The sequence below is a fragment of the Alexandromys fortis genome, unplaced genomic scaffold (genome assembly GCF_014885135.2).
Source record: "Alexandromys fortis isolate MF-2015 unplaced genomic scaffold, M_Fortis_MF-2015_v1.1 scaffold_23, whole genome shotgun sequence".
In the NCBI taxonomy this organism is placed as follows: Eukaryota; Metazoa; Chordata; class Mammalia; order Rodentia; family Cricetidae; genus Alexandromys; species Alexandromys fortis.
In genome coordinates, this window is record NW_026067907.1 from 5,899,165 (window position 1) to 5,913,178 (window position 14,014).

At 46.7% G+C, this 14,014-nt stretch overlaps 1 protein-coding gene across 3 annotated transcripts in view; it reads left to right on the top strand.

The window, feature by feature from the left end:
- The window catches only part of Zdhhc14 (zinc finger DHHC-type palmitoyltransferase 14), a 241,761-nt gene that overhangs the window by 174,510 nt on the left and 53,237 nt on the right, over nucleotides 1–14,014 (top strand). For all 3 annotated transcript variants that reach the window (XM_050135738.1, XM_050135736.1, XM_050135737.1), the window contains exon 3: nucleotides 5,456–5,614. In XM_050135738.1, the coding sequence (XP_049991695.1) occupies nucleotides 5,456–5,614 (159 nt within the window). The remainder of the gene's footprint in view (nucleotides 1–5,455; nucleotides 5,615–14,014) is intronic.

Consider the following 14,014-nt stretch of genomic DNA (forward strand, 5'->3'; position numbering starts at 1 on the left):
TTCCCTGTGGGCAGAATCGCCCCTGGATGATAACTACCTACGCCGAGTGATCCTGACCATTGGCCAGGTGTGAGCTGATCTGTAGTGTGACTTGTTTGTGTATTTAAATGATCGAAACCCTATTGTCTGAATTGATCTGCCCTTCCCTAGAGTATAGGCCACAAAGGACAGGGGACATTTCCCGTGCACGCCCCTAGCCACAGCACCCAGTGGACTGTCGGGTGGCTCGTGGACCTCTATTGGATATTGAGATTTATTAAATCCATGGCTGTGTTGTGGCAGTGAATGGCAGTGATGGCCATACTCGACACGGCAGTAGCATCTTGTGGACTGGAGTATGAAGTCCCATTTGCCCCATGCCCTGTCTTCACGCTGACTAAACTCCCGTTAGCAAAGACTCCCACCGCTCTGGTGGTTGCCCCGTCAGTAAGTTAATGGTCTGTGAAACTTCAGCGCACCAGGGAATGCCACTCCTCCAGATGAACCCTTCAGCTGGGGAGAGAATCCTTCTCCACATCTTCAAAGTTGACATTTTTCCCCTGTAGTGTAAGACAGCAGAGTCCAGTTACCTATAGCAGTTTGGGCTAGAAATCAGCACTATGGGATCAAATGGGTCCTTCATGTAAGCACCCTGCTCCCTCAGGAGAAAACAACGGCTTCCCTTTCGAAGACAGGCCTTGAACAAGCAGGCAGATGTTAAGGAACAGTTTTCAGAAACACCTGGCTAGCCCAGGATTTCTCTTTAACTGAGACCTCATTCAATGTTAGTTTCCCATTCCTGAGTACGCGTGGCCACCCTCTCCTTCCTACCCCCAGGACCCCTAAGTCTTTGCCCACTGTTCTGACTGCAAGGCTGGTGCCAGACACGGACGCACAAATACACATTATCATTTCCACACCTCTGCCAACAACTCAGCCATTAGGAGAAGGGGCCTTTGTGCTTGTAAGTCATTTCGGGCTTTTGTGCTTTCCTTCAGAACGCTTGTGTAAAATGCCCTTGGGAAGGAGTAGTTCCTTAAGCTTACAAAGCCGCTAACCATTTTTACCCCCAAATTCTAGCGCTCTCCAATGATTAGCTATTGTAGACTTGATTGTTCTTTCCCAGGAGCTGTGTTTAAGGTACAAAGAACATCTCTCAGCAACAGAAGCGCGATTGTTGCACACGCACACACAAAAAGTCCCACAGAGAATAATTGGGGATTAAACCAGAACACTGAACTCCCCCTTTCAGCCTGTATGCTGTGTACCTGGGGCTGCAGATGTTGCTGAAAGGCTCAAAGGGGGACAAGCTTTGTGACCAGCCACCAGCTTCAGTCCAAATACTGAAGGAAAACTGTGTCTTTAGGTTAGTGCTTGAAGCCCCATGTCTCAAGGGCGCCACATAGAAGTCCAGCAGAGTTCAGTAAATAGATAAACACAGTGAGATCCCATGGGTGCCAGCCGTTTTCACAAGAGAAGCCTGAACTGGGCCTGAAAGTTGAGATGATCTCCACCCCAGCGCAGGGACCACTGTGCGTATGGCCCAGCCCTGCAGCAGCTGGCTCCTCCGGAGCACACAGAGGGGCTGCAAGGTTTGCAGCGTGAACTCCATGTAAGACAGCAGTGGGCAGAGCAGCCTGGGGGCTCTGAGGATCCTGTGGACATTTAGAAAGCTACTCCAGGGTCATTGGGGATGATGAATCCGATTCCTAAGGCCCAGGAAGATGAGACAGGAGGCTCATGACTCGGCAGGCAGCCACGGGAGACCTTCTAAGCCGCCCGAGTCCCACCCAGCACCTGTGACGCAAGGTCAGCCTTTTGTAAATACTGTCTCATTGATAATTTTTGTTATTATTGTTTGCTTTCTTCTTTATAGGTCCTCGGATTCTCCCATTAGTCCATGGCATAGTTGGGTTCTGAATTTGGTCTTCTGATATTTTAATTTTTTTATTTCATTATTATTATTACTACTTAGTGTATCAGTTTCTAATTACCTATTCAATGGGTTTTAGGGTTTGGATAACTGCTTAAGCTATAGTTTACCATCTGTTGAATCCTAGTTTTCGGCTCACTTTGTAACAAGTTTCATCTTTCTGAAAGGAGTGCTGTGGAGATATAAGATCAATTGGATCTATTGTGAGGAGTGCTCACAAAGATTCACTTTGTCAAGCTGCTGTGCAGGGCTAAGCCTGCTACATGGTGCTGTGCAGGGCAAATCTTGCTACATGGTGCTGTGCAGGGCTAAGCTTGCTACAATGTGCTGGCTGGTGCTGGGTGCTTTGCCATCTCTGCCTTTTACAGTATTCACCTTGGGGATGCAGCTTCAAAACTTTGCGGGTGGAATTAACACAGATATTTGATTGAGTTCCTTTGTAACTGATCTTCTAGCTTTTTTAAACTCATGTTTGCTAGAGCTAAATACATCCAGTCCATGTCACAGCTGACATAAACTGCCAGCTTATTTTAGGCCTCCAAGCCACACAGTTGGCATTCGCAGAGATCTTCCTTCCGCATCCATGTGCTTTCCTCCTGGTGCTCAGGGCAGCCACAGTGGCATGGTCCCTGCCTTCTCCATCCTCCATCCTGACTCCTCTTCCCGCGATGCACACGGGATGCTGCTGGCTTTAGCATCGCTTGATAGGGAGGTCACCAGGGTAGCATGTTGGGGGAGGGTACCAAGAGAGTATCCAGGTTGGCAAGGCAACCTACCTATGGCCCCAAAGTTGGCTTCACGGCTATCTAATGGTTCTAAGCAAGAGGCCCAGTTCTGAGAAGCGGTAAAGGGGTGAACTGTCCTGTTGTTCCCATCATGCCCTTCCTTGAACTCTCCTTCCCCTTTGTTTGTTTGCGCCCCGCTGGTGGAACTTTCATTTTCCACGTGTAGCCAATGGAAGCAACAGCTCTAAAGCACTCCTTACCACTGGGGTGGGCATCTCACTAACACAAAACCCGAAGGCTATCACACCGCCTCTAACGCATTCTCTGTGAGGAGAAGAGTTCAGCTCCCCAGGTACCACCAGTGTAGCTAAGCTTGCATGAGTGGCTAAGGTGGCTGGGTCTGTTTAGTGGCATGTCTCTGAGTGAACCTGTATTCACCATGGACCCAGGTTCTAAGGCTTGAAGTACAGGGGTCACTGGAGAATTGGGCAAAATGCAGCTTTTTATGCTACGTTTTGGATGAGCTGAGAGCCCTCTTCTCTGATGAACTGTTGCATAAAATAGATGCTGTGTACACCAATGCTATTGGCTGTCAGCCTTGTCTACTGATTAGGGTTATCTGGAAGGAGTCTTTTAAATCTCCATGCCTGATTCTGCTCACCCCAGTGAAATCAGAATTCTAAGGTCAACTCCAGGATACCAGTAGTTTCCGAAATTTTCAGACAACTGTCTAGACTGTGTGGAGGGCCTGTGTTGATGATGTCACTGATGCTTACCACGTTGGGTTCGGCTAAGTATGCTGTGTATGACAGTGGGTGTGAACGAAAATGAGTATCTACCCTCAATTCACCAGCTCCAGAAATTCCTGGGACCACGCCAGAGTCTTAGCAAACGCCCTCAAAGGGTTCTTGCTGTTCTCTTTGGCTCCCCAGATTCTTCTTGGCGGGCCTAGCAGGTCTGTGGGGAATCAACCTGTGAATAAAGTTGGAACAGACCTCCCTCCAGAGCTGGGGTCTCAAGAGTCAGTATGTGATGTGTGCGGGGGTGGGGTGTAACCAGCTGCCTGGTGATTCTCATGTGCGACCATGGTATGGGAGGTCCTTCTGTCTATGTGTTGCTTTTATTGGTTAATGAATAAAGAACTGACTTGGCCCTTAGCATGGGAAGAGGAAGGTGGAGTCAGAGAGAGATGCCATGGAGCCACCAGAGATAGACTGCTGAAACTTTGCTGATAGGCCACGACCTCATGGTGATATATGGATTAATGGAGGTGGGTTAAATTAATATGTAAGAGTTAGCCAATAAGAATCTAGAGCTAATGGGCCAAGCAATGATTTAAATAATACAGTTTCTGTGTGTTTATTTTGGTTCTGGGCGGCCATGAGAAACAAGCGGCCTCCTCCTACATGACCAGAGAGAAGAACCCGGCTGTGAGATCAAAGGAAACTTTAAAAAAAAAATAGACTTACGGACCAGTTCTGTGGACAAAAGTGCTTGCTACCAAGCCTGACAGTGTTGAAATAGGAGCAGCGGCAGGGCTGCGTCCCCGGCACCCGGCCGCCCGCATGGCTAGGTTATGCCCAGAAATAATTACACGGAAACTGTATTCTTTCAAACACTGCCTGGCCCGGCTAGTTCCAGCTTCTTATTGGCTAGCTCTTACATATTGTTCTAACCCATTTCTAATATTCTGTGTAGCCCACGAGCTGGCTTACCAGGGAGGATCTTAACCTGCATCTGTCTGGCGTGGGAGCATCATGGCGACTCTTCCACTAAGCTTCTTTCTCCCAGAATTCTCTTCTGTCTACTCCGCCTACCTAATTTTCTGTCCTATGAGGGCCGAGGCAGTTTCTTTATTATAATTAACCAATGTCCTTCCCCCATCATGACAGCCTGAGTTCGAACCCTGGAAAGGAAAGAACTGACTTCCTTGACTTATACACACACACACACACACACTCACACATGCACATATATACTCACACACACTTACACACATACCATACATACACACACACATGCACATACATGCTCACATACAAACATATACATATACACACACAAACATACACATATATACACACACACATGATATGCTCACCCTCCCTCACATACAAATAAATAAATGTAAATTTTGGGGGGAAGAGATAAATTTGTATTTTATTTTAACATTTAAAAACTGACTCTAAAAATAATAATGTCAAAAATATACAAGTGATTTTTTTTAAAAATATGCATTTAATAATTTTTCATGGAAATAGATGTTTGTAAAATGGATATTCCTCCCCTATCATCCCAAACTGGTACTTTTTAGGCTAATGGGCAAAGCAGGGAGATGCCTCAGCTGGGCTTGAAGAACTCAGCTCAAGAGGCAAAAGGAAGATCACTGAGTCCATTGACAAGGCTGGCTGCTGTAACAAAACCACACCATTCTAGGGTCTTGGCCCATGTTTAGTGAACTGATAGCCAGATCAGGAGGTTCTGCTCTGCAGTCATTTGGGTACCTCTCCCACACTGTCTCCTACACATGCCTTGAAGAAGAAGGGTGGGCGTGACCCCATGGAGAGCATACTTCTGTAGTGGATCACAAACCTTCTCAGGCCTCTAACCAGAGCCCCCTCATCTGGTCTCTGGCCTGCATGAATAGGTTCAGAGTCTCCTTAAGCCACGTTGCCTATGACAACACAGGGCAGTCAAGTGTGGCTGCTGCCCTAGGAATGTTGAGCACAACTAGACCTGGTCCCTGAATCGGGTGACAGGGACCACAGGGCTGAAATGGTGTTCTGAAGGTGTGTGCTGTTTCTCCTTCTTTCCGTAGATATTGCCAACGGCACCAGTTCAGGGGGGTACCGCCCACCTCCCAGAACCAAAGAAGTCATCATCAATGGCCAGACTGTGAAACTAAAGTACTGTTTTACCTGCAAGATTTTCCGCCCCCCTCGAGCCTCCCACTGCAGCCTGTGTGATAACTGCGTAGGTGAGTAGGGCCCGGATGCTGCACCAGCAGCAGTGCTAGGGTACTAAATGGAGAGGACCCGCCTTTCATGCATCTACCAAAGGCTTGGCAGTGGCTGCTGTGCCAATGCATGTGTCTGTCTCCACTGAACACATTCACCATGCCTGCACTCACCACTCTCTTTCACGGTAGGTTGGTTTTGGTTTTTAGGTTGATTTTCTTTCTTTCTTTCTTTCTTTCTTTTCTTTTAATCTTACCAAGATCTGGACCTTCTTTCCCAGCACATGGGCCTTTGTTCTTCCTGGAGTCCAGATAAGCAGATGCTTAAAATAAAGTTATGTCAGTCCTGGGTCCCTTCGTTGCAGCCCTGGGTTCCTCCGTTGCTGCCCTGGGTTCCTCCGTTGCAGCCCCGGGTCCCTCCATTGCCTGAGAGCTGGCTGCACACGTGAAGCATATGCTTTGGGCCTCTCCCTCCCCCACTGCTCGGAGCTTCTTCTGGGGATGAGGGAGGCCTTGGATCTGAAGGAGGTAGAAACAGCCAACTTCCACATGCTGCTAGAGCTCAGATGGGGATGGGGTGGGCAGAGGGAAGATATTATCTCAGAGGTCCCTGGCTGTGATTAATCCTGCTACTGACCCAACACCAGCTTCTGCAACTGACTTGGGTCCCAGACCCTGGCGTTTGTGGCCAGGCTTCTTGTCCCTTTCAGCTGAGAGCTGGTCAGTGTGGCTATAGTTTATCTTCATCTTAGGCGTAGCTCCTAAGAGAGAGGGTGACAACAGAGACAGGGTAAAGACTGGCCACATTGCCTGTAGCCAGCCTCCACATCGGTGAAAGTGGACAGTTGGCGCCCTTGTACCTGGAAGGAAATGGGTACCCTAGGGACATTGTCTCCTTCAGTAACATATTATTGATTTCCAACGCTCTCCTTCAGTCTCAGAATTTGTAGTCTCAGTTCTTCCTGAGAAAAATTAAACTTTACAAGGTAACTCCCACTGCACCAAGATACCTTATTAATCTTCAATTCACTTTATCCTAACTTTAATAATCTGTAGTTTGATACAAGAGCTATGTTTTCCCTGTCTGCATTTGTCTTGGTTCTTATTAACTTAAATTTCTGTTGGTTTTTGGTCCCCTACGGAGAAGCTTGGAATTTTCTTCTAAACTTCTTATGTAGTTGAGGCTGTACTTAGAAGCCAGGGCTATGGCATAGTGTGGCCAGGTACCAGATGCCACCAGTGTGACTTAGACAAGCTACTTAAATTGTACCATGCTTTCACTTTATTGTTGTTACTGCTGCTGTTACTGTTGTTACTGCTGTTGTTATTGTTGTTGTTACTGCTGCTGTTACTGTTGTTGTTACTGTTGTCGTCACTGCTGCTGTTACTGTTGTTACTGTTGTTGTTACTGTTGTCACTGCTGCTGTTACTGTTATTGTTACAGTTACTGCTACTGTTATACCTGGATGTTTTTGAGTGACTTTCTCTAGGCAAGTCCTTGATATAACGCCGCCCTCTGCTATTATGACATCAGAACTCTACCCTGTCCTCCATGCAGGGATCATGGGGGTCTCTATAAGGTCATGTGACTGACTTGGTATGATTTGGTACCCTTTGTGACAATGCCCAACTTGAGGACATTTGGAGCCAGATAGCATGGTGGCTTCGGTGTCATTCAGGGAGCAGCCTGTAGGCTGATGAGCAGCCTTGAGGGCCATTTCTTGGGTTGTCATTTTGAGCCTCGGGTCTGTTACAGGATGGAATAGTCTGTCACTTTAGCACTCCTGTTAGTTTTCTTGTTCTCTCCTGTGTGCTTGGGGGGGGGGGGGTCTTCCTAAGGTGTATTATGACAAATAAGAAATTCCTATCTACAAACCCAAAGGATCTACTTCCTTATCATTTGTGAAAAGTTTTTATCCATTTCTACACTTCCTCATTTTCACCAGTGTGTCTCAATACTGTCTCCTGTCTCTGAGCTAGATCCACAATCATGCTTAAGAAAAAAGCCTTTCCCATCTCATAGTGAATTGTAGTTTGAAAATTCCTGTTGGGGTCTTGCCATTTCCTGCAAATTCATATAGTCACTCCCAGGACGGTCCCTCATCACCCATAGGTGTATGTTTCTCTTTGAAGACTAATAAATTGGATGCAAGTCCCCTTGCCAAAATTATGTATGAGCTTTCCCAGCTGGCAGCCTATCTTCGCCATAGTAAAACCGTTGGAGGTAGACTCCTCACTGGTGGACTCTACCATTGTGAAAGCTAGAGTCACCAACACACAGCGCACAGGAGGCAAGTGTGGCCCTTCTGAGGACTTGGTCACCACAGCAGCCCAGCAGCCCACCTGCAAGCTTGTCAGTCTTGCATGACAGAAACACCGAAGGGAAAGGGAAAAGAGAGGCGGCAAGGTCTGGACCGGAAAAAGAAGCCCAGCCTAAGGGTACAGGCTGGTGGGGCGCAAGGTTTGCTCCACAGTCCTGGGGCTAACCTTAACAAAGTCCCTCTGTGGAGGACAGGTGAGGTGAGTAACAGGAAGTTGGTTTAAAATAAAGCTGTTTATTGTACTGCACATACGTGTGTACGTGCGTGTGCGCGCACACACACATACAGAGTCTTATCCAAGCCTACACAGCTTTGGATTTTTCCAGTTAGTTGTGCAGCATTGGCCTTTGGCATGACTGATGAGCAGACCACAGAGCAGACCTCTTCATTTGGGAAACAGAATGGAAGACAGAAGTCTCCCACAGAGGAGTGTAATTGCAAGGTTGCTGCTAGTGTATTTTTAGCTAGAAGTATTTTTTTTTCTCCCCAAAGCAGTTCTACTTTTTAAAACAAATAAAAAAGACAGTGTGTGTTGGAAGCCCCGGTTAAAATGCAGGCTCCCCTTCCCTGGTAAGGAGTGCCTTTGGGTCATTACTTCCTAGACACAGTGGATAATTGCCGTCTTGCATTAGGAGAGTAGGTTGAAAATGCAGATTTCCAGGTTAGCTCGGAAAATTCTTTTTTTTTTTTTTTTGTTAAATACATTTTAAATGAGAGCCAATTGCATTCTTCCTGAGGACTGAAGGAGATGTTTTTAAAAGACTGGACGCTGATGAAACCATAGAAACAGTAGGCAGAACCTACTGACTCAGACCCAGGGCTGTGTCTGGGTCTCAAGAAGTTTTCTCAATATTCCTAACTGTTTTCAACCCTAAAAAACAAGGCGAGCCTAATAGAGCTTATAAATTTCGTCTAAGGATTAAGCGGGGTCGTGCCCACTGGAGTACCCTGCTCAGATGTGGCATAGACGACAAAGGGGTCAGTAAGTATCACCACCAACGCTCCCATCCCAAGTTAGTAGTGTTGCTCTCGGGTACCTTATTTAAACAAGATTTGGTGCTGAGGGTGGGGGCCCTCAGTCAGTGATGTGTTTGGCCCACATGTGTGAGGACCTGTGTTCAGATCCCCAGCACCCATGTACAGAGACAGGTTCATGTCTCTAGCCCCAGTGGGGCTCACTGGCCAGCTGATCTAACTGAACTGGTGAACCCCAGGTTCAGTGAGTGAGCTTGTCTCAAAGCATGAGGTAGTGAGTGGTTGAGGAACTGATGTTGACCTTTGAACACATCAATGCATCCATCCACCCAAAAATGTCTATACACCACACACACACACACACACACACACACACACACACACACACACACACGGTTCATCCTGGTAGGCATTGGCAGTGCCTTTCTATCCTAATAGGACCCTGATGGTCTTCAGGAATAGACGAGGACATATTAATATCTTCTCTGTTTCTCTCACATGGTTGCTGTTTAGCTGAGGGCCTGTCTTTCTGTCTGTCTCTTTCTCTGAACCTTCCTCCTTCGCTTACTAGTTCCCTGGGTGTCACCATCAGTCACTCCTGTAAACTGGGATAGAGTACTTGAGACTGTCTGTTCATCTAGGCAATCTTGCGTTGTTTTTTTTTAACATGTGTTTGTGTCAGGGCCATCATGGGGTGCGTGTGTGCCGTGGTATATGTGGGGAAGTCGTAGGGCACCCTGCAGGAGTTGGTTCTCTGCCTCTGTCTGTGTCACTGGGATTGAACTCAGATCATCAGGCTTTGCGTCAAACACCTTTACCTACTGAACTATCTGCCGGCCCCACAAAACCTTTTTAAACCAGGATCCCGGGCCTGGATCCACCCTTGTTTCCTTAGGAGCTTGCGTTCCCTCGGATCCTTAGGGTGGGGATGATAGGAGGGGCTGAGAAACAAAGCAAAGGCTCATGAGGTCCTCTCAAATTAGAGGTGGACAGCCTACATCTCCAAGCTCTCTCTACCTTGCCCTGACTGGCAACCCAAGTCTGTTCTTGCCTGGGCTGCATCCGTGTTAGAAGAGCCAGCAGCTTTCACCATTGTTACTGCTGCCTTGTTCTCAGAATTGTTTTTTTTTAATTTTTATTTATTTTATGTGTATGGATGTTTTGCCTGAATGCTCACCTGTGTCCCCTTGTGTCCCTGGTACCAGCAAAGGCCAGAAGAGAGCATTGTATCCCCCAAAAGCGGAGTTAGAGTTATGAACCACTGTGTGGGTACTGGGAATCAATCCTTGTCCTCTGGATGAACAACCAGTGCACTTGGCCACTGAGCCACCTCTCCAGCCCCAGAATTTTGTATTTTTAATACAACCTTAATTTGCAATAATGAGTGTTCCCTTGAAATTAATCACATGTCATGGACAAATTAATAAGGATGTTTTCTAACCATGAAGATGAAGGTTTGTGAGGAAGCCTAGCTTTGCCTAATTGAAGGAATCTTAGCTACAAGCTAAGAATGACTTTTTGAAGATGCCTGGGTCCTTGACCCACTGTGTTCTGGGCTAAAGGACCTTCTCTGTACCCACAGTGCCACAACTGCAGGGGCTGAGAGGACAAAGGAGGTAGAGCACAAAGCCCTCGGGCTGTGCCAGGCCATGAGAACACCAGGCAGCGTGAGCCTCCTTCACGCAAGGCAAGCCCTGGTCCATTGTTTTCTGTTCCCTTTGTCATTTCTGGCCAGCCTGACAACAGTGCCCAGAAGCCCTCTGTGGGGACTTTGTCTCCTGTTGGTGCTATTTTAGGGCTTTCCCACCCTTGTTAAAGCCCTTTTGAAACCCACCAGCTTCCCTCCCCTTTCTTTTCATGCAGCTCTCCTGGGCCCTTGGCCACACTTTACCGTTTACTCCCCCTGTCCCACAATGTCCCCTCTTATTGCTCTTGTCCCTTGCTCTGTGGCATTAAGTCAGACTGTGGATGTCCTCGTGTGTGGCGTCTACTCTTGCTGTGTGCTAACCACCACCGCCATTAGATCCCAGGTGTCGCTTCACCGTCGTCCCCAAGGTTTAGCCTGGCAGAGACTTGGCTTGGCAGCTGCCTTTAAATACAGGCGAGTGTTCTGCAGATACTCCTTAGATATTTGGGTCTGGTAAGGGAGCTAATAATCCTGACAGAAATTGCGCAAGGGGGATGGAGGGAGATGACATTTGTTTCCTCCTTGGAACTCAAGCACATGGGGCTTTACTTTGTGCCTCCTTGTTTCCAGAATATCTCTGCATTTCACCAGCGTTTCCTGAACACGTATGTGTCAGGCACTGTGGCTCTCTAGAGTCAGAGAGTAAAAATCCGTCCCCAGAGACAGTAGTTAAAGCAGAGCATCCAGAACTGAGGGCAGAAAACATTGTGTCTTCTCATACTCACAGGTCAAAAAGTATCACTGAAAGTCGTCACCAAGTAACACTGCACAAAATATAGGAAGTAAACATTATTTGAAATTTTAAGTATAGTCTGGTATAAACGTGACAGTAGTAAAAAAAATAACATACCCCTTTTATTTTTATCATTTGGATCAACAGAATATAAGAAAATCAAGGATATTAATAAAAGATGATAAATATGTTGAATTTATTTCTATGGGATGTACTTGTCATCCTCAACTGTTCATAAAGCATGAATAGATATGAATCACACTAGCCTTCAAAGAAATCTCTAAATTTTTAAAAGCAGAAAATGTGCCAACCACATCATTTGATGACCCAGCCCCCACCAAATCAACCACAGAGATTCAGGTAAAAGCAGCCAAACATAAAGTTTTGAAGAAAGCTCTTCATCCACTCTTGGGTGGCACTACTTGTTGCTACAATTGTAACATATGTAGAAAGTGACAATGGAAAAACACAAAAGAAAGCTGTACCACTCAGAACTGTAATTTTTAGTAATACAATACTTATTCCTCAGGAATTTCAAGCATGTATACAATGTATTTTGATTTTATTGACTTCCCTTTCTCCCAAGCTTCACATTTTCTTCTTTTATAACCCATTGATTCTAATCAGTATTGCACATAGACACACGGGTGTGGGCTCATCCACTATAGCATTTTCAGACTACAAGGGGCCTCACCCCTGGAGAAGACTCCTTCCCCCAGCTCATTACCTACTCAGCACAGGCTGGGGGCTCATGTGGTGCTCCTGCATCATGCCTGAAGGCTGACTGACCTGACACTGTGCAGGAACCACAGCTATTGGAGATTCGTGGACTCAACGGTCCTGTCGCATCCCAAAAACACTGTTTCACAGCAGTTTCCCCAGCCCCTGGCTCTCACAATCTCTCTCACACACACCCTTCATGAACCTGACATTCACTATCCCCTGAGCCTTGGGGATAGTGGCTGTGACACAGAAGTCCCGGTTATGCCTGAGCACTCCACAGCCTCTTATTCTCTACACTGTGGCCAGTTGTAACTCTGCAACAACCCACTTCTGCTGCACAGAGATGCCCCTCTCATGCATCTGAGAGCTGCACTGGTCCATGGGGGAGAGAGAGGTTAATTTTGGGGCAGTTTGATACTGTGTCCATTTAGCGAAACAATAGAGTTCATGTGTACTCACTCACACACACACACACACACACACACACACACACACACACACATGCACACATAGTATTTTTAAAAGGTGTATACCTTGCCAGCCCTGAAATCTCTTCTGAGGTATTTGTGGATCCAGCTGTGCCCTGTTGGGTTACAGCCATCAATATTTCACAACCCCCACACACTGTTAGTAGACTCAGGCAATACTAGGCTATGAAGTGGTGGGTACTTCCAAAATGAGCATTTGCTTACGTGCTTTAATTTGGAAAGCTTAATACGTATCAATATGTTTAAGAAAGAAAGAAAGAAAAGCCATGGAAAGAGCTTGGCTGTTGGAATGAGCTGTTTTGTTTTCTAAAAGGTTGAAAGTGTTTGAAATGAAGGACTAAATGAATGGAAAGACTGTTTTGATGAATGTTTATTTTAAAATCCTATTCCAGACCTGTGGGGGTGTAATTATTGTCTTTTCTTGATAAAGATGTGGAACGACTCCATAGAAACGGTTTGTAGTAAAATGAAGCCTCTGCTCTTGGCCTGCCAAGCCATGTTGATGTGTGGCCATTTACCTCAGAGGTAGTTCTCTGTGAACTCTTTGTCCATCACACATATGCAATGGAATTTAAGACAATTAGCCCTGTTTGATTTCACTACCATCTTGCGGGATGAGCTAGCAAGTTGCATTTAGTTATGGCCTTGCATGGGACTGGCAGGGAAGCAGCAGGCACTGGCTTCTCCTGGAGTCTTTCGGCCCTCTTAAAGGCTGGTGTGTGAGTGTGATTCCTTGTCCTGCTGCCTCCACCTTCAGCCCCATGCTCACACTCATTCTCACTCACTAATTGTCAGAGGGACCCACAAGAGCCCTGGATGCTACGCTTGGGTCTTGCCAGGATAGCCTCTTTCAGAGTCCCGCCCTGTTTCCTGAGGGGACAAGGGACAGACTGCCTTCCAAACACACACTGAGGCATGAACACACCTTCCACCATAAATAAATAAACAAATGTAAAAGAAAAAATTTTTAACATGCCTTACCGTCATTCTTTTTTCCCTTCCTTCCTTTTCCCTTTCCACCACAACACAGATGAGCAGCATACAGCTTCTTGAGAGTGGGTGCTGGTCCCGGTGCCTCCCTCAGTGTCCCCGGGGCGGGCAGAACTGTGTGTCAGTGACTTGGATTAAACCTTTATTCCAAGAGAGAGGAAATGAAGACCAGTACAGGACGTAGCTGCCCTCTGTCCTTTTAGAATAAATGGAGTCATCCTAGCCAGTGGCAGTGGCAGCGCTGTGGAGGCATCCCCTGCTCCCAGATGCTCTTGTCCCCTTCCCTTTATGCTACTCAGAAATACTGGGTGGGGTGGCTCACACCTTTAATCCCAGCGCTTGAGAGGCAGAGGCAGAAAGATCTCTGAGTTAAAGGACAGCCTGGTCTACAGAGCAAGTTCCAGGACAGTCAAGGCTAAATAGAGAAACCCTGTCTCAAAAGAAAAATGGGGGAGAGAGAGAGAGAGAGAGAGAGAGAGAGAGAGAGAGAGAGAGAGAGAGAGA